The 18,456-nt window shown below is 42.7% G+C and overlaps 4 protein-coding genes across 7 annotated transcripts in view; all 4 read left to right on the forward strand.

Moving 5' to 3' along the window:
- Positions 1–44: 44 nt before the first annotated feature.
- The window catches only part of LOC124314208 (RPII140-upstream gene protein-like), a 105,151-nt gene continuing 86,739 nt past the window's right edge, over positions 45–18,456 (forward strand). Inside the window, exon 1 of the mRNA XM_046779346.1 lies at positions 45–62. The gene's annotated coding sequence lies outside the window, so the exon portion shown is untranslated. The remainder of the gene's footprint in view (positions 63–18,456) is intronic.
- Positions 90–4,347, forward strand: LOC124313997 (3-hydroxy-3-methylglutaryl-coenzyme A reductase-like). The gene is made up of 10 exons (XM_046778933.1): positions 90–403; positions 632–703; positions 781–1,161; positions 1,224–1,420; positions 1,497–1,603; positions 1,682–1,878; positions 2,029–2,136; positions 2,214–2,383; positions 2,481–3,773; positions 3,914–4,347. The coding sequence occupies exons 3-10, from the start codon at positions 812–814 to the stop codon at positions 4,090–4,092; spliced, it is 2,601 nt and encodes an 866-aa protein (XP_046634889.1). The 5' UTR covers positions 90–403; positions 632–703; positions 781–811; the 3' UTR covers positions 4,093–4,347.
- LOC124313949 (DENN domain-containing protein Crag-like) lies at positions 4,637–14,132 on the forward strand. 4 transcript variants are annotated; one of them, XM_046778818.1, is made up of 27 exons: positions 4,637–5,328; positions 5,404–5,621; positions 5,691–5,787; positions 5,845–6,091; positions 6,152–6,221; positions 6,291–6,463; positions 6,532–6,773; positions 6,833–6,958; positions 7,028–7,172; positions 7,242–7,417; positions 7,496–7,679; positions 7,746–8,033; positions 8,096–8,472; positions 8,539–9,071; positions 9,143–9,250; positions 9,607–9,780; positions 9,941–10,202; positions 10,470–11,129; positions 11,345–11,437; positions 11,566–11,721; positions 11,784–12,010; positions 12,085–12,307; positions 12,370–12,763; positions 12,850–13,053; positions 13,133–13,230; positions 13,333–13,511; positions 13,580–14,132. In XM_046778818.1, exons 2-27 carry the CDS (start codon positions 5,420–5,422, stop codon positions 13,714–13,716), a joined length of 5,775 nt encoding a protein of 1,924 aa, XP_046634774.1. In that variant the 5' UTR covers positions 4,637–5,328; positions 5,404–5,419; the 3' UTR covers positions 13,717–14,132. The 4 variants fall into 4 exon arrangements, with proteins under 4 accessions (XP_046634774.1, XP_046634775.1, XP_046634776.1 ...); XM_046778819.1 differs by having other exon boundaries at positions 10,470–11,117; XM_046778820.1 differs by lacking the exon at positions 9,607–9,780 and having other exon boundaries at positions 4,638–5,328.
- LOC124314098 (collagen alpha-1(I) chain-like) lies at positions 16,065–18,197 on the forward strand. The gene is made up of 4 exons (XM_046779131.1): positions 16,065–16,180; positions 16,316–16,399; positions 16,499–17,534; positions 17,613–18,197. Exons 2-4 carry the CDS (start codon positions 16,388–16,390, stop codon positions 18,059–18,061), a joined length of 1,497 nt encoding a protein of 498 aa, XP_046635087.1. The 5' UTR covers positions 16,065–16,180; positions 16,316–16,387; the 3' UTR covers positions 18,062–18,197.

An 18,456-nucleotide genomic window follows, 5' to 3' on the forward strand; every position in this document is an offset into this window, starting at 1 on the left:
AACCTAAATTGGCTTCCAAAATAAGGCCAAACCTTTCGGCTTCCTATATAGAGTAGGCTATGCTTTTAGTCGTACCTCTGGTTTGCCGCTAGCAGACGACTTCACTGTTAAAACTTAAAAGTGACCAAGTTCGAGATTAATAAGCAAATTAGTCTGGTTTTTGTGTGTGTCACAAGTAGTTGTGTTCTACAATTCAAAATAAGTAAAAATACTTTATTTGGGGAAAGTAGTTTTTCAGGTACACCATGACCCAGGTCTGAGAAAAGATCTGGTTTGGTCTTTCTTAAGTTGAATGTTTTCGACTGCTGGGGACCACTGTGTGTTTCGTCATTCTTCAGTAAAGTTGTTACAAAAGTAGTGTCGATTTTCCAACTGGAAATTGCCGATTTAAAAAACCGATTAGGTATCTATGGTGTTTTCTCTTTGCCTCCAGATTGTCAACTTTTTCTTTTTGTTATTACTATGCTCCTTAACTAATGTACATGGTACTATTGCCTACAGTCTTACTTCCTGTGATTTGTCATGCACATCTTGATTTCTTTTTAGAAATTTGCCTTCAAATTATTTGTGAAGTGCCTGTTTTGGAAAGAGGAAGTAAGATATCTAACAGCATCATCATTTCTTTTTTTAGAGTTGAAGGGATCTGTTAGCTGCAAATAGGACAAGGTCATTACCGCTTAGCTGTGAAGAAGCATCTTTATTGGTAATGCACAGTCATAGTTGCAGGTTTTATTAAATAGTTGACTGTTCAATGCCTGATCTTGACCTTAATCTTTCTAGGAAGGCTGTTTGAAGCACAACAGAGGACAACATGGGTTTCCTGGCAGAAATTTTCAAGTCTTATGGTCTGTTTTGTGCTCAACACCCATGGCAAGTGATTTTCCTGGTCTTGACATCTACAGTAGCCATCATCAGCAGCCAGGGGATGCACACCCTGAATCGCGCGCGTGACTCGCTAGGTTCACCACAACCCCTAGACATAGTTCTAATGACGACAGTTCGAGCTGTTGCTGTGTTGTACAGCTACCACAGATTGCGTTCTTTACATCGATCCCATTCTAGATTTGTCTTAAGCTTGGCAGGATTGTTTACCGTCTTCTCCAGCTTTGTTTTCACCTGCAGTGTCGTCAATGTTATGCAAAGCGACCTTTCTGATCTGAAGTAAGTAGTCCATATTCGTCTATTTTTTATAACGAAAATTCATTTTTAAATCCACTTATTAGGGACGCACTGTTCTTTTTCCTCCTTTTGATTGACGTGGTCAAGGCCTGCACTCTTGCTTACTGGTCTCTGAGTTGCTCGGTTAAAAATGCAGCCGAAGTGGCATTGTGCATCTCTCAAGGCATGGCTGTCCTCGGCCCTGCCATTACTCTTGACACCTTGGTTGAAACTCTTGTCATAGGTGTCGGAACGTTGTCAGGTGAGTTGCCAAAATGTTATTTATTGATGTTAAATTTCCTGATCTTCATAGTCTGTTTCGATTATATTTATAACAGGGGTTCGCAGGCTAGAAGTATTGTGCGGCTACGGATGCATGTCAGCCGTCGTCAACTATGTAGTGTTCATGACATTCTATCCAGCCTGTTTGGCCCTGGTGTTAGAGGTTAGTAAGATGAATAGTCATGAAAGACATATTGATAACAACTACAGAGTACATTTTCTTTTTTTTTTCCTTTTTTAGCTTTCAAATAAACCAGAGGTGATTGACAGTGAAAACACTGTTGTAGATTCTTGCAAGGTCGACCAGTCTACCGCTTTCCAATGGCAGCACCGTGTTAAACTTCTCAAACAAATGATGGCAATGGAACAACCCAATCCTTTAGTTCAGAGAGTCAAACTTATCATGGCTGCTGGTTTGATGGTAGTTCACGCTCACAGGTAAATAGATGTAATCCTGAACATTTGTGTCATTTTCTGTTCTATTGTCATACAAAATTATCAGATGGCAAGGTTAAATAAGTCACTCTTTGACAATTTTCCTATGTTGTTTTCACTGTTTTGTTGTTTGTTTGTTTTTTTCCGTTGCAGTCAATGGGTATTTTTACAAGATGGAAAAGTTTTGAGCCCTGAAAAGCCAGGGGCAACCTTCGGCTCAGCGTCTATTGTCGACGTGGCTGCGGAAGATTCAGTACTCCGGTAATATAGCTACAAACTCATTCACCGTTTGTTGAGTGAATCAAATTTATTTTTAATATTTTATTTCACTATATTAGGTGGCTTTCCGACCAACGGGCTGATCAGCTTGTCCTGTTAATTCTCATTGCAGCTTTAACAATCAAGTTTACCTTCTTCGACGATCGTAATCAAACTCCTCAGTCTTTAGAGAAATCTCTCCCAGCTTATATTCTAGAAGAGCCATCCTCAGCTGCCGCTATGGAAAAAGGTGATGCCGAAACTCTTGCAATCGCTTAATCGTATTTACTAATTAGTTCAGAAGATAACCTAACCCTTTGCGAAAATTTTGCGTTGTTTCTTTGCAGTCGAAAGTCGCCGAAACCGCTGTGTATCATTTGTGATATCTGATAACGAAGAATCGTCATTCGATGTCGAAGACAAAGAGGTTCAGACGGAACCGTGCGATGAAATGGAAGAAGACGAACAAGATAATTTGTACGTCAAACCCGTCACTCGTACTCTGGAAGAGAGTCACGAAGCTTTGAAGATTTCTGGCAGTGCAGTATCCGATCAAGAAGTATTGAATCTTATCAATGCCCGCAAGATTGAATTAAGGCAGCTGGAGAAGGTGTTGGGTGACGCAGAGCGCGGCGTCCGCATTCGCAGACGAGTACTCTCTACCATGGGTGGAACTCGCCTAGAAGATGCCGTAGTGCGTTTACCCTACAAGAATTACGATTACTCAAAAGTGTTTGGCGTTTGCTGCGAGAACGTCATCGGCTATGTACCTCTACCCGTCGGTTTCGCTGGCCCGCTAATAGTGGACGGAGAATCCTATTTTATTCCAATGGCCACGACCGAAGGCTGCCTGGTAGCATCAACAAACCGTGGATGCAGTGCCCTTGCACCTAATGGTGGTGTAAGAACACAGCTAATCGCGGATGGCATGAGCCGAGGACCAGTTTTCCGATTACCCGATATTCGTAGAGCTGGAGATGTGATGGCATGGCTCCAAGAGCCGTCCAACATTGATCTACTGAAGAAGAGTTTCAACGCAACTAGCCGATTCGGCCGTTTGCAAAAAATTCGATGCCAAATCGCTGGTCGTCATGTATTCATCCGCTTTGTAGCCAAGACGGGAGACGCTATGGGGATGAATATGGTATCTAAAGGAACTGAAGCAGCCATAAAAGTGATACAAAGTCATTTTTCCGACTTGGCAGTGGTGAGCTTAAGTGGTAACTTTTGCACGGATAAAAAGCCCGCAGCGGTTAATTGGCTTGACGGTCGTGGAAAATCAGTAGTCAGCGAGGCCATTATTCCCGCGGCTATCGTACGCGATAAGCTCAAAACCAACGTTGCTTCGCTAGTGGACTTAAATATCACTAAGAATCTGATTGGATCCTCCATCGCCGGCTCTATTGGCGGATTCAACGCTCACGCGGCCAATATCGTATCTGCCATTTTCATTGCCACTGGACAGGATCCTGCTCAAGTGGTGTCTAGTAGTAATTGCATGACATTAATGGAACCATGGGGTCCGGAAATGCAAGATTTATATATCTCATGCACTATGCCTTCGCTGGAAGTCGGAACTATCGGAGGCGGGACCTGGTTGCCGGCTCAGGGCGCCTGTCTTGATATGCTTGGTTTGCGAGGTATTGATCGATTACTTCTTTTTCCCCTCTTTCTTTCTTTCTTTCTCTCTCTGTTATTTCTTTTTTTTTTCTTACAAATGAGTTCTTCTTCTTCTCCATTTTTGTTTTTCCTCATTATAATATCTCAACCTTGCTTTCAGGATCGAATGCGGAGGAGCCAGGAGCCAACGCCTGCCGACTAGCACGTATCATCTGTGCCGCCGTTTTGGCCGGCGAACTCTCTCTGATGTCTTCTCTGGCGACAGGCACGCTTGTCCAGTCTCACATGACGCACAATCGATCGTATGCCAACATAACAACACCATGTTTATCTTCGTAGTCTTATTTCATCATGCTTGGTTTTTCGAGCAGTTGTGGGTTAAAAAAAAAAGATAATTTTATCTTCCATAGGAATTGATCAATTGACGTGCTCTATGTAAACATTTAAAATGGACGAACAAGAATGGATTTGTGTCCGCTGTCTTGACACCGTTGTAGTTTGACAACAGTCTGAGCTATGCTGTATACTGATGGATGATCTTATGTTATTATTATAAAGTAGTTCGAAGTTATATATAAAATAGTGTTCGCGTCATTTAGTATTTTTTTTTATGTTAAATATCATAAAGGTGAAAACGAACATGAAATTTCTGTTAATAATAAAACGTCTCGACATTCCTTAAAATCCAGTTCTTTAATAACGTGGGCGACATGCACAGAAACTTCTTTTAAAAAACCCAGGAAAGTATGAGAAACTGTGTAGTCGTGTCCCGAAAAACCGCGAGACGGCATTCCTTTTAGGACTTGAATTCATTCGGTTGAAGGGCAGTGCGCGTGCGGAGTACAACTGACTCAGCGTTTCGTGTGACGTCACGACGTCGTGGCCTTTGGGCTGGTGCTGCTTGGTTTCAGGTGGCCAGAGAACTGAAACATTCAGTTATAGAAGAAAAAAGAAAGTTTTCGGTTGCCGAAACCTTGAGGCAAGGTTGTGCTAATAAATACCCCCAAACTTTCACTCGTCCTTCTCCCAGATTACTGGACACTCTCCAGCTCTGTCAGTGTACGTGGAAGTAGGGTATCTGGATCGATTTCTGCACACCGGTCATCACTTGCAATGTGCCATTCGTTTTTCTATGTTCAAGTGACGTGGCTTTAGTAGATAACGTTAGATAAAGAATATTCCTAGGAAGTAACAAGATCAGTTTTAAAACTTTGTGGGTCAAATCTTGCAACTCAGCAACGCATATTGTCGTCGTTCAGCTGAGAGACGTTTTTCGACGGAAAGCCACGTCTTCTTTTTATGGTGATGTTATGGTCAACAGAAAAGTGAAGCCAGTGATTCAAAGTGTCGAGAATTCTGACAGTTCCACTCTCGTTTCTTTTTTCGTGTAAAACCTATTTCAGTGTCCATTTTATAATCCATCGAGCAGCTGCATCCGTTTTATAAACTCGTCATTCTCTCCCCTCATTCTGTTGTCTGCTACACACAGTTCTCTTTCCTTTCCCCCTCAAGGTGTGTTTTTGATGTGTGCACCTGGTGTGAATGTTAAGGTTTTCACTTCACTTTAAAGGTTTGGTAAGTAACTTTGTTATTTTTTACTCTCTAGTGGGGTTTGTTAAATATTGCCTCATACTTTTATACATTTCAAAGGCCTTCCTGTTGAGAAATGGAAGACAAACAGATAGCTGACTACTTTGTGGTGGCTGGGTTTACAGACAAATCTATGCCATTAGAAGATTTCTCATTTGACGGGAATCAGCTCAAATCTACCTATGATCAGGCACCAATCACAGACATTACTGTCATTATACCTTCTCTGGGTGAAGGCATTCCACCTGGTTTTACTTGCATTGAATATACTCCAACTGGTAATAACAATCACAATTACTTGTTATCAGACCGCCAGCACTTTTACATTATGTATTGCTTATTTATAGGTTTGACAGCTGATCTTAATTATGGAAGCATAAGAAGCCCTGAAGTTTTTCTGTGTTATCGTAGGGGTCGTGAACGCCCACCTTTATTTGATATTGGGTAAGCTTCCTAGAACTAATATTGTTAAAGAGTGATGATGATATGTATAATTTATAGGGTATTATACCAAGGGAAGGAACAACTGATGTCGGATGCAGAAGTTGTCTTGTCTACACCGTACGGAAGGGCTGCTAATGTAAATAACTCAGCCAATCAGCACACCTATGTAACTTATAGAAGAGCACCAGATACAGCCCCATGCAATGATCTTGTAGTCTCTGATATTTGCGTCGTCATTACCAGCAAAGGCGAAACGCCTCCACATGCTTACTGCATGATAAAAAAAAACCTCAACAAGGGAATGGTTGGTTTTGGCAGATCAAGTTTACAATGGCCTAGTGTAATCTTCATTTATTTGTTTTAGTTGGGTGCGGATGTCTACCTTTGCTACAAGAAGTCGATGAACAAACCACGCCATATAGCTTATAGACCTGGTAAACCATTTTTGGTGATTATTGTAGATTCTTTTTTTATCTTATTTTGGAATATGTTTGTGATCCCAGGCATCCAAGCACGTTTCCCTGAAGAGGATATTCCTCACAACCCAATGCCGGATTCCGTTCCGTTGTTTTGTTTACCAATGGGCGCGACCCTAGAATGGTGGCCGATCAATGCTGCTACTCCCAAACCAGTGTTTTCCACCTTTGTCTTGACTGTATCAGATGCAGCAGAAAAAGTATTGAATTTAAAATATTTTCTACTGCCAGCAAATGTTTACGGCTTTTCTTGTTTAAAAAAAAATAGATATACGGTTCAGCAGTCACATTTTATGAACGGTATCCAGAGGAGAAAATGACTAAGGAACAAAAAGCCTGGCTTGATATGGATGATGTAGACGATGGATCTACTGAAAAAGACTATACCGTCAATACTATTAAATCCATCTGCATTTTGTCACATTACCCGTTTTTCGATACATTTGAAAAATTTCTACGATATCTGCACAAGGTGGCTCATTCTGGGCCTTACCCAGTTCCGCTTGAAAGGTTGGCATTATAACCTGACTTGGAAGCGTTCCAATATTTAAAGAATCGATTGCTCTCAGGTACATAACGCATTTCATGTACGACGTTCCGTTTCCATCACCACAACGTCCGCGCATCCTCATTCAACTGTCAGCTACCGACCGGATTGCACTGGCTCAGTTAGAAGACCTCCCGCTTCCTCGACGGTACCATTGATTTTCGAAACTACGCAACTGAGGAAATGCTTAATTTAAATCGTAAATTATTTTGTCTAGTGGAGCAAGCTTCAAGAGTATGTTGCTTAATTTGGGACCGGATGGCTGTCTTCAGCTATTACTTTTGGCCTTGACGGAACAGAAGATCTTGATTCATTCGTTACGGCCGGATGTTTTGACAGCAACGGCGGAAGCTCTCGCTACGGTGGGCTCTCTCATCTTGATACAGTGATGATTTCGATCGACTTAACCAATTGATATTTTCATCTCGTAGAGTATATTTCCGTTCAAGTGGCAGTGCCCTTACATCCCATTGTGCCCTCTTGGACTTAGTGATGTCTTAAGTGCGCCACTTCCTTATCTCATCGGCGTAGATTCTCGTTTCTTTGATATGTACGACCCACCAGCCGAGGTCAGCTGTGTCGATCTTGATACGAACACCATTTCAATGTAAGGCGACGTCTGCTTTAATTTAAATTTACGCAATTCCAACATTTCTAATGATTTCGTGGATCTGCTAATTGCCAGATCGGAAGAGAAGAAAACTTTACTTACGGTGAAGTTGCTGCCAAAGAAAGCCGCTCGAACACTACGAGCTACGCTCCAGTACCTCTACGAAAAGATTTATTCAACTTTTTGGAGTGAAAGGGGCAAGCGTGGAGACGATGTCGATTCTTCGTTAGATCGGGATTTCAAAATTAAAAAGAAAGAGGTATATCATTTCGCGGAATGCACAATCCTCAATGTTACTGACGCGTGCGGTTTTATTCTTTATCAGCTGTTACTGGAATTGGAAATCCAAGAGGCCTTTCTTAAATTCATGGCATCTATTCTACGTGGCTATCGTTCCTATTTGTTACCCATCACCAAAGCGCCAACTGTGGGTGCAACAGATCCCAACTCTCTGTTTGACCTACAGGGATTTTTACGCTCTCGAGACAAAGCCTACGTGAAATTCTACGCCCTTATGATGAAAACGCAAATGTTTATCCGCTTCATTGAAGAGCGTTCTTTTGTCTCGGACATGGATTCCAGCCTAGCCTTTTTCGACGAATGCTCGGATAAAGTATATTTTGGTTTCATTCAATATCCTTAGACTGGAAAATTACCGTATGATTTTATTTACAGACTGATTTGGATGATGGGGACATTAAACTACTTGAGCTTGATGATTCACATCACAGTGAACGAACGGTTTTTGTCACACCCCCAGAACCGGTGGGTCTTCCATCCAATGTAACATACACATATCAGCAATTCGGCACCTTGAATGCAGCTTTGATGCAACGGCCTTTGGATGAATCACTATTTGATCCGTCGGCAGTCGGTAGTAGCACGAAGCCGCGATCAAGCAGCGGGAATATGTGCGGTTCCTCTTTACCTCCTCCTAGCAGCCCCTTAGCTCGACGAACAAAACATGAAATAAAAAATTCCCAAAAGTTTGCCAAAAAGTATGCTGAGACACCAATGTTGTGGGCGAAATGTCTGCTTAATACTTGCTTCAGGTAACCAAATTTTGTAAATTAGTTTAACTGAATAGTTCGAATAATTTTGAATTTTTGTTCATCTAGTATTTGGTTCATTCACCTCCCAAGTCATATCCTTACATCGAATTCCAAAGTGACAACCTTAAGATCCGCTTACGCCATCCTAGTGGCCATGCAGAAGCTCCGTGTCCTTCCGGCTGACGAAGTTTGCTATCGAGTGATGATGCAACTTTGTGGTGTTTTAGGTCAACCTGTTTTGGCAGTAAAAGTTCTCTTTGAAATGAAACGACATGGTGTGCAACCGAATGCCATTACCTACGGCTTCTACAACAAAGCCGTCCTTGAGGCACATTGGTCTTCAGACATGGCGAACCACAGCAGGCTACTTTGGAATAAGTTACGAAATGTTGTCACCGCGGCCGGACTATTCCGTCAAGCAGGAAGAAAAGCGGCCCAGAGTAGAATTTCACAGTATTCTTCGACGGACGAAGGCGATCTAGCTTCCAATTCGGATGGTGACGGCCTGTCTAGGACATCCGTTGATTCAGCCCAAGAAGGCCACCATTCAGCCGGAGTCGGAGGAGCTCCCATCGTTTATCGCAACAGCACAGTTACCAGTACATACAAAATTTCATTTTTGTTCATCTTATGATGCAAAATAATTTTTTTTTTTCCATTTGATGTATAGGTAGTCAATCAGACGTTGGGTACAGTTCCATGAAAGAAGATGGTCAGGCTAATCAAAATCAAAAGCCCAAGTGTTCAAGCCAGAAAGACCTGCCAACTGCTGTCAAGGGTAAGTCTCTTAGCCTTCCTATTTTGAGCTTGAGATATATAAAAGGTAGTTCATCTTATAAAATCCCGAGAGCACTAAGCTTAACACTCACGTTCTAAAGGTGTGAGTCGAAAATTCTTTTTCATTTGGAAAAAATATGTTTACAAATATTCTGTCCCGGAAGACTTAATCACCCCGGTGGAGACCCTTTTTCCATTTCATATGCGAATCACACAAAAAAATATGGTGGCAGCTTGATATTTACAAGTCTTAGAGAGCTTCAATGTGGTCGCTTTGGTATATCGTTCGTGGGAGCTAACTCTACGGTGTCCTGTTGGCTTTTTTATTTTTTGGTCGGGTCCTTGTATCAAATGCAGCTGAGGAGTCGGTTGATATTTGTGGTTCCCGTGCGACCAATAACAAAACGGCCAAAACGGTCACAGCAGTCATACCGGTGACCGTTCGACTGGATTTTTCCCAGTCGAATGAGTTCCGGACCCGAGTGGGGAGCATCGTCAGAAAATCTGCCAACGCCGTTCCTCATAAAAGTGGTATGTCATTTGATTGTTCTCGCTTCTCTCGTCCGCTATCCACAAACACTCACTTCACACGCACTGCTGGGCCCCTTTAGGCGATTTCTTAACGGCTAGATGAAATTTCTTTATTCTTAAAAGTTGTTGGGCGTTGAATAATTCAGTTTTAATTGTGTAGTTGACAGTGCGGCGGGCGTTCTGATGAGCAGCCTCGGTAGTGGTGGCGGAGCCCTTAGTCCCATCGAAGCCACCGAACTCAAAGCAGCGTTGGACGATGCCGGACACAACATTTCCCATCCGTCACCACCGCAACCCAAAGGAGCAACTCTTCCTCGGGAGAAAAGTGCCGGGACACCTATGGCGTCTGGTAACTCAACACCAGACGCTTCTAGTCAGACTAAGTCGAGTTCTCAAAGTGCATCGACAGCGTCTTTATTCAGGTAATTCCAAGTGCAATTTATTGCCATCTTAAATATTGAGAAGTCTTATTTCGTCAACTAAATCTGGTAAGTGGACATGTCAATTGATTTTCTGTCGTAACAGCATCTCATTGATGTGTTTTTAATCCGTCCTTATTCAAGACATTTTTTTTTTCGGGTTGCGTGTATTGGATTTGGTTCCCTGTTTGGTTTCCCCAATTAATTAGTATTCATTTGGCTTTATTTGTTACTCGTCGGTGTTATCGGAATCCCGCACGTGAAATTTAGATCGGCTAGCCTTCGCTTGGGCGGGATGTTTGTTTCGCCATTGGAAGGACATTTTAGTCCTGCTAAAACTGCCTTGGCTGATCGATTGCAATGGGCGCGCAGTAGCATTCGTAAAAAACTGGATATGGGAGGCCAGCAAGAGACGCCACAGTCAACAACACCGAAACGAAAGGAACAAGTGCAAAATGAGAAAATTGAAGTCAAATCTCAGGAATCGGCCATCCCCGTTGAAAGTAGTCAACTAGCTACTTGCAATGGTAGTGGCCTTAATCACGTTGACGAAAAGGACAGTGCCCCTCATTTAATCAATGGAGATGTAGAAGTTGCCTCAAAAAATTCTCATTCCGATGACAAACCCGGACCAACTTGTAGTCCCGAACGGCACACACTCACTCATGGAGATCCTCTCGGCGCACTGGATGTCATAACAGAAGTCGCGAAATCGACACCCGTCTCCGCAGAAGTGTCTCCTCTGAAGCCCTTTGTGTTGCCAGATCCAAGTGTTCGACTCTTCACCAGTAGCCATAGCACTAGTAGCAGCGGTAGCAGCACAGAAGATAGTGATGACGACAGTGACGACGACAGCAGTGAAGAGTCCGAATCGGAAGAAGAATCGGATCACTCGAACGACAAATCATCAGCCTCCAGGTTGTCATTTAGGTAGAACGAGCATGTCGATGTATTATAATATTTTTTTTTTTTTTTTTTGCTGCATGCTCGAACCCCCTTTAGTCATTTGACGATTTCAAATTTAATGTTAGTTTCGTAACCTTTTTGGGTTTGCACGTATGTCCGCTATATTTTCATGTGTTGTTTTATTTTTTTGTTTTCTAAATGTTTTATTTCCTTGGCGCGCCGTATTGTTATCTGTCCAGTCGCTACGCAGGAGCACGTTGGAGTCTGCGAAAACCGGAATTCCGAGTCAACTTGGGCGCTCAAGTTTTGGGCACGGCCCTGAATTCTCTCAGGTTTGGTAGTTGTTGAAAATCCCAGCCATTGTGCTACTTTCTTTCTTTTCTTTTTCACTTCTGTTACATTGTGAAAACGTTGTTATTAGTTTGAGTTGGCGAAATTAATTGTTTTTTGTTTTCAAAAGTCCGCAGAACCTGAACGCAAGGAAAGCGGAATTTCTAGTTGGCCTGAACAACCTCAAGTCGGCTGCCTCAAGTGTAGCAAAGAAGATTGATGAGATCAAAGGCGCCATTGGAGCTGGAGTGACTGTTACCCCATCGAAACTTTCTGGTTCTGGATTGTAAGTTACATTAAAATTCTTGAAATTGACTTTCCAAAGGAATTCAGCACAATTTGATGTAGATTGACTGAGTCCATGGATGCACGTGGCGGATCAGCTAGTGGCAGTGGGGCTCTGCTGACGGTCGATGGACCCGCAGACGGTTCATTAGAGACCTGGAGTTCTTGGACGGCTCAGTGGCTACGCCGGGCATCCTCGGCTGATCTAGTTTCACAACAGTATCCGGCCACTGGCTCAGCTACTCCTTCTGAATGGTCTACTACCGATGGGCAAGCCAGTTCTAACATAAGTAAGAAATTTGCTCGATTATTTTCACATTCTTGAATGAATGATTGATTGGTGGTTTTCTTTAACATTCTTTAGAGGGATTGCCATCATGGACAGAAACTAGCGCCCAGTTAGACAGATTGTGTGCCTCGATGCGTTTTCCAAATGGTGGTAGACGGCAGCGTCTCGGTGAAGAATTGCCTATTGCCATTGAGGTGATCATGACGAGCTGCTCAAAATGTCACAATTGCTCTTCTATCCTTTACGACGAAGAGATCATGGCTGGATGGACCCCAGAAGATTCGAATCTTAACTCTAGGTGATAATTTTCAATAGAACTTTCGACATCATTTTATACTTAAATTTCTCGTCTTCTTTCAGGTGTCAACATTGCAAAAAGCTGTTGGTACCTTTCCTTACTACCCATCTACACGACTACCGCTCCCATCCTCCATTAGTGGTTCAACAAATGATTTCCAACTTAACACCAGGTGTAAGCCAAGAAAGCGTCATTTCATCATCACATTCTCGGAATGGCAGTGATGGAGGTGAAAAACCGGCTAAAGAGGATGAAGCTGTTTCCAAACAGGCAAAGGCTGAAAAGAACCCCCCGACTCCTCTCGTTGCTCCGGCAATGTTTGGACCTATCAGCGTCCCGTACCTGAGTCCTTTGGTTCTACGAAGGGAGTTGGAAGGTATTCTTGAACAGGAAGGGGACGTCTGCTTGACTCAAGCCAGCTTTGTCGATCAGCACTCGATCATTTATTGGAATATGGTAATAGCATATTACTTATCAGAATTGGGGCTCCAAACAATATTCTCACGTATTTATTTTGGGAATTTTTTTAAATTCTGCATCAGCTGTGGTACTTTGAGCGCGTCGGTTTAATGTCCCATATGGCTGCACTTATATTGCGTGCCAACCTGGGACTTAATGAGACCAATAATAATAATGATAGCGAGGCCGCCAACGTCACATGCCGTATCAACCCTTCGTGGTCTTCTGCAGACGAGAAAAACATTTCCGTTAAGACGAAGTGGGATAATACCAAATTGCATGACGAGGTAAGTTGAATCGATAGTCACTGACGTAATCACTCATACTGTTGAACTATTTAACTTTTTTTTCTCTCTTCCTGTATAGCTTGGTCCTCCCTGCTATGCCCTGTGGCAACAGACTTACGAACAGCATTCGCCGTTGGTTAGCGCCCTAGTTACCGACAATCAATCGTTTCCGCGAAGGTATGCTGGTTGTAACATTAAAAAAATAATTACAATGCTTAGTATGTTATTTTTGCGTTTCTTTTTCTTTTTTTTTTTCTTTTTTCTTTTTCTTTTTTTTAGTTTCCTCGATGAGTTGTTGCGCGGAATTCAGTATAACGATATGCTCCGACCCCTCAAGCAGCTTTCTTCGGAATTGATAAAGCGCAAAACAGTAACGGGAATTGCTCGACATCACGGCATCTATCGCGAACTGCTCTTCCTTTCGTTTGTCGCCATCGGGCGAGAAAACATTGATCAAAGTAAAACTTTCATTAAAAGTGTCTGCGCGTAAAATGTCTTAATGTTTCTTTTATTTCGCCGTTTACAGTCGCATTTGATCGAGAATACCGTCTAGCTTACGACCGCCTTGACGCCCAGTCCATGGCTACGCTTGGCAAAGTTGACAGTCCCCCGTCCATTGCTTCGGTCTTTTGTCGCCACTTTTTCCGGCAACTAGAATTGTAAAAAAAAAAAAATAAAATAAAAACGAACGATCCAGTATATAGTGCTTCATTCACCTCGTGACGTTGTGAATGGCGCACGCGCTCGAGTCCACCCATGCAACTTTGCATCAAGATTTTGTTGATTTTTTTAATAACAGCTCACCTTTTTACATCATCAGCGCGTTTTCTAAAAAATTTGTGTTGAATCGGTCAATGTTTTTGACTTGTTTATTACTACTAGCATGTTTCCCCTCTTTTAAAATTGTATCAACGTTTGATGTTGTGTGCACTTTCTATCTAATAGGGTATTGAATCTTCATATGGAGAAAGTGCCTTTGGGTTATCTTGATTCCCGGTTGTGTGATGACGAGTGGCAATTTATTTCTTTAATGTTGGGTAAATGTTGACTCCGCGGCAATACACGTGAATGATAATTGATTCAATAATTTTTCAGGTAACCGTGTTGTCTGTATTATAGCAATAGCTTTTTGTATTTTATTTAAATTTTATTTAGGAAATAATGTCTTAAATAGAAAGATTATTGTACTATTGAAGCGGTTTTGGAATTTACATTATTAAGTTTGAGCCTTGAGGGACGAGCACAGTATCGATTTTTAAGATCGGTTTACATCGATTTATCAAGTGTGTAATTGTCTTTTGGATAACAATGTGTCGTCTGCTTTGTCATTCTTGTAATTTTGTTTATTAGTTTGTACAAAAATGACATGAAGTTTACGAGTAGATGTGAAACGAAAGGGTTTTGAAATACAAAAGAATGGTGACAAGAAAAATTTCAGCAATAGGTAAGTGTTTGCTTAATTTGTTATTATTTCTTGCCAAAATGTAATTACGTCTATCTGACTGTAATCGTATGCAATCAGATATTGAAAGTCTCGAAATTCCCTCCCCGCCCGTAGACTGTTGACGCAGTAAGAACTAAACTAAACTATCCGAGGAAATAGTAGATTTACCGTCCCGGTGAGAAACCTATTGAAGACAAAAAAAACACCTGTTTCATCTCAAAGTTGAGCACATTTTAAATCTTTGTTTATTAAGTCCATCGTATCTAACCATTTGGGGTGTTTCCTGATGGCTGTCATATGTTGTATGCATGTATGTCATGCATTGTATGCAGAAGTTAGATCATGTGGGTGACAATTATAATAATTGTGGGGAGTGGGATATATTACTTCAAAAGAATTTGATTGGCATTGATCCATTGTGGTAACAACGCAATTATCAACATTCCAACCAGAAAAAAAGATTGTCCTAGTATGAAATTTAGCGCGTTCTATTTTCTTCGTTGGCTGACCATATTCGTCGTCGAGCTATTTCTGGTTTTTGTAAGAATAGCCTACGGTTTTTTTGGCCATCGTTCTTCTTTCTACCGGATCTTGAGCTGCCACTTTGCATTTTGTGCCATACTCTCTCGTACTGAAAAAGAAACCTAAAGCGAACATTTTCTAAAACAAAAAACTGCATTATTTCGAGGTAGAAAGCATGCGTTTTTTAAATTAAAACTTGATGAAAAATGTATCGTACAGTTTTTTCAAAAAGGACGTATAGGAGGGGAATGGATATAATAAAGTAAATTTGGTGTGCAATTCGCGGTTTTCCGAAAAATGAAATTGAAAATAGTAAAACAAAATTAAAGAGAGAAAGCCTGCATCACGATCATTTTTAGGCAATGGGCCAATCGAACACCTTTAGGTCAGTTCTATAACACGTCAACAACACGGAATTCGTAATATAAGTTTCTATTGCGATTTAACAAAATAACGCCCTAAAGCAACTTTTCTAAGCTTAATCCTCATTTCGAAGCGCTTTCACCACAGCCATTTGCTTTGGACTTGGGTCACTGAGTATGGCATGGCCGTGCGTTGGTCCAGTATTCCGATTCGAACATCTAGGAGCTCATCATCATACTTCTTATCCGTGTGGGCATCAGCTTTCCATGAAAGATCGCCAATAGGCGCTACCCATCTCCATAATTACTTGCTCTGGATTTAATTACGTGTCTGAAATCACACATTGGACCTACAGGCTATCACTGGTTTCAAAAAGATGATCGATTCTTCTCGACCATAACAACAAACAGCTCACGCATGCTGATGTTTTTCTCTCTCTCATTCTTCCCCGCTAGGTCCAGGTTTCTCTTTTATTTCGTTGATATGTGAAAGTAAGTGAAGAAGGGGGTTTCCGGATTTCCAAATAAAGCAGACCGACTCACAGTTTTTGCTTTCTTCCAACCAATCAGACGCCTCGTTTCGGATAGCTGCTTGCGGACACGGAACAGATCATTTTATCCAGTTCTGTTGCGTTTTAAAACATACCTCCGATCCTTTCTAAAAATTATGAACTGTTGCCGGCTGTTGTAGCAAACAGTTTCACGTGCGTTCTCACACGGTATTTAAAGAAGTCGTTTTTCTCATTCAAAGTCAGTGTCTTCGCTAAGGGAGTTGGAGAAGGAGCATTTCTAGAAAGAGGTACGAATATATTCGAAATTCGTCTCTTTTGGCTTCTCGTATGATTAATCTGGGTTACATTTTAATCATTTCAAAATGAAATTCTGCAATTTTCTGCGCTTACAACTACAATTCTTGTTTTGATTTATTTTTCAGAAAGTCGTGCCTTGATAGCCTAACCTAGTTCTATTCGACAACAGCGGAATTGTCCGTAACAATAAAACAGCCATGAAGGCTTTGGTGAGTAAACAATACTAATTGATTATGCGTAATTAATTGGTGTTTTTTTTCTCAGTTAATCAAAAAATATTGAAATTATCAACAATCTTTTTGAAACAGGCATTTATTCCAATTTTGATGGTATCCGTTTTGGCTGTACCCCAATACGGAGAAGTTGCGCATGTTGAACCAGCTTTGACTTACGATTCTTCAGCTTATCACTCTTCTGGAACTGGAGGACGTCCACAACTTGACGAAATTCAGAAGCAATGGGAGAGTTTCATTGAATACCTCCCTTGGCTGAAGGGACCTCCTGGGCCACCAGGACCACCAGGAGGGTCTTCTTCTTCGGGTGGTGGTGGCTATGGCGGCGGTGGTGGCGGCGGCGGCGGCTACGGCGGCAGTGCTTACGGAGGTAGTTCTTATGCCCCCCAACCGCAAGTCATTCGTGGACCTCCTGGTCCTCCTGGCCCTCCAGGACCTGCTGGATACAAGGGAGAAGCTGGAGCTCCTGGAGCTCCAGGTTATTCTGGAGGACCAGGCCCACAAGGACTTCCTGGAAAACCCGGAGCACCCGGTTACCCCGGACCAAAAGGAGCAGCAGGCTATAACGGCGCCCCAGGGTCTCCCGGTAAACCAGGCTACAACGGAGAGAAAGGAGCACCTGGCTACAATGGCTCACCCGGTCTACCTGGAGGCCCTGGTCTTCCTGGCAAAGACGGATACAATGGAGCTCCGGGGCCAGCGGGACCAAAAGGCGAAACTGGGCCACAAGGTTACACTATCCCGTCGAAAATTCCTGGGCCTCCTGGTGCACCTGGCTACCCCGGTAAAGATGGAAAACCAGGATACAATGGTGGTCCCGGCCCTGTTGGCCCCGTTGGCCCTGCTGGACTTAATGGACCTCCCGGCAAACCTGGCACCAATGGCTATCCCGGCGGACCGGGACCTAAAGGGGAAGCTGGACTTCCTGGCTATGACGGTGCCCCTGGTAAAGATGGAATTCCTGGTACTCCCAGCAAAGTTCCAGGGCCTCCAGGACCACTTGGACCTTCTGGTCCTCCTGGCTACAATGGTGCTCCTGGCAAAGATGGACTTCCCGGCGCTCCTGGTTATCCGGGCAAGGACGGAAAACCTGGATACACAGGAAGCACAGGTACAATTTCGTATTCGACAATTTCCTTTGCCATATCAACATAACTAAAAGAAATATCACTGAATGTTTCAATTGTAGGTGCTCCAGGACTTCCGGGTAAACCAGGCAAGGATGGCTATCCCGGTCCAGTTGGAACTCCTGGCTACTCTGGCGGCCCAGGACCCGTTGGCCCACAAGGTAAACCCGGTGCTCCTGGATACCCTGGCGGCCCAGGACCAATCGGCCCGATCGGTCCTCTAGGCCCTGTCGGACCTCAAGGCAAACCTGGTGCTCCAGGTTATCCTGGTGGACCTGGGCCAGTAGGACCTCAAGGGCACGTTGGGCCCGTGGGACCTCAAGGGAAACGAGGCTCTCCTGGATATACAGGCCCCGCTGGACCTCCGGGGCTTGCCGGACCTCCAGGACAGTCATATCAAGTTCCCGCCTATGAACCAGCCGCCTATGAACCCCCGGCATCAGGATATCAAACCTTGCCAGTTCAACAAAGCTACGAAGAGTGGTCACCCCCAGTTCCAAGCTATGGTTAAAATCATTCTTTCTAGCTAGCCGAGAAAGATGTGCTACTTTTTCTTGCTTCAATGCCCAATCACTTTTGACGATCGTATGAAAGTGTATAGTTGAGACTTTTATGAAATTTTAAAGTTGTAAATAAATTCAATGAAAATTAATAGATTCAATGAAAATTAATAAATTCAATGAAAAAAATTATTTTGTCCCATCGATGGGAAAGAATTAAAGAAAATGACATTAGCTGTTTTATTGTTACGACACTTCATCACGAAACATGACAACTAGCCTCCCATCTGCCGTTTTATTACAAACCAAGCGCACTACGGAACACCAAACGACGTTTTTAGCACAAAAAGTCAATCTTTTTGCTCTACATAGTTCAAAATTCTAAAAATAGATGACACCACTTGTT

The sequence above is a fragment of the Daphnia pulicaria genome, chromosome 10, assembly GCF_021234035.1.
Source record: "Daphnia pulicaria isolate SC F1-1A chromosome 10, SC_F0-13Bv2, whole genome shotgun sequence".
In the NCBI taxonomy this organism is placed as follows: domain Eukaryota; kingdom Metazoa; phylum Arthropoda; class Branchiopoda; order Diplostraca; family Daphniidae; genus Daphnia; species Daphnia pulicaria.

Excerpts from the sequence above, each read along its gene's own strand:
- LOC124313949 (XM_046778818.1), top strand. The coding sequence starts at position 5,420 with ATGGAAGACAAACAGATAGCTGACTACTTTGTGGTGGCTGGGTTTACA. Across the intron at positions 11,722-11,783 it reads AAACTTTCTGGTTCTGGATT|ATTGACTGAGTCCATGGATG; the intron begins GTAAGTTACATT and ends AATTTGATGTAG. Across the intron at positions 12,011-12,084 it reads GCAAGCCAGTTCTAACATAA|AGGGATTGCCATCATGGACA; the intron begins GTAAGAAATTTG and ends AACATTCTTTAG.
- LOC124314098 (XM_046779131.1), top strand. Across the intron at positions 17,535-17,612 it reads TGGATACACAGGAAGCACAG|GTGCTCCAGGACTTCCGGGT; the intron begins GTACAATTTCGT and ends TTTCAATTGTAG.
- LOC124313997 (XM_046778933.1), top strand. The coding sequence starts at position 812 with ATGGGTTTCCTGGCAGAAATTTTCAAGTCTTATGGTCTGTTTTGTGCT. Across the intron at positions 1,604-1,681 it reads GTTTGGCCCTGGTGTTAGAG|CTTTCAAATAAACCAGAGGT; the intron begins GTTAGTAAGATG and ends TTCCTTTTTTAG. Across the intron at positions 2,384-2,480 it reads AGCTGCCGCTATGGAAAAAG|TCGAAAGTCGCCGAAACCGC; the intron begins GTGATGCCGAAA and ends GTTTCTTTGCAG.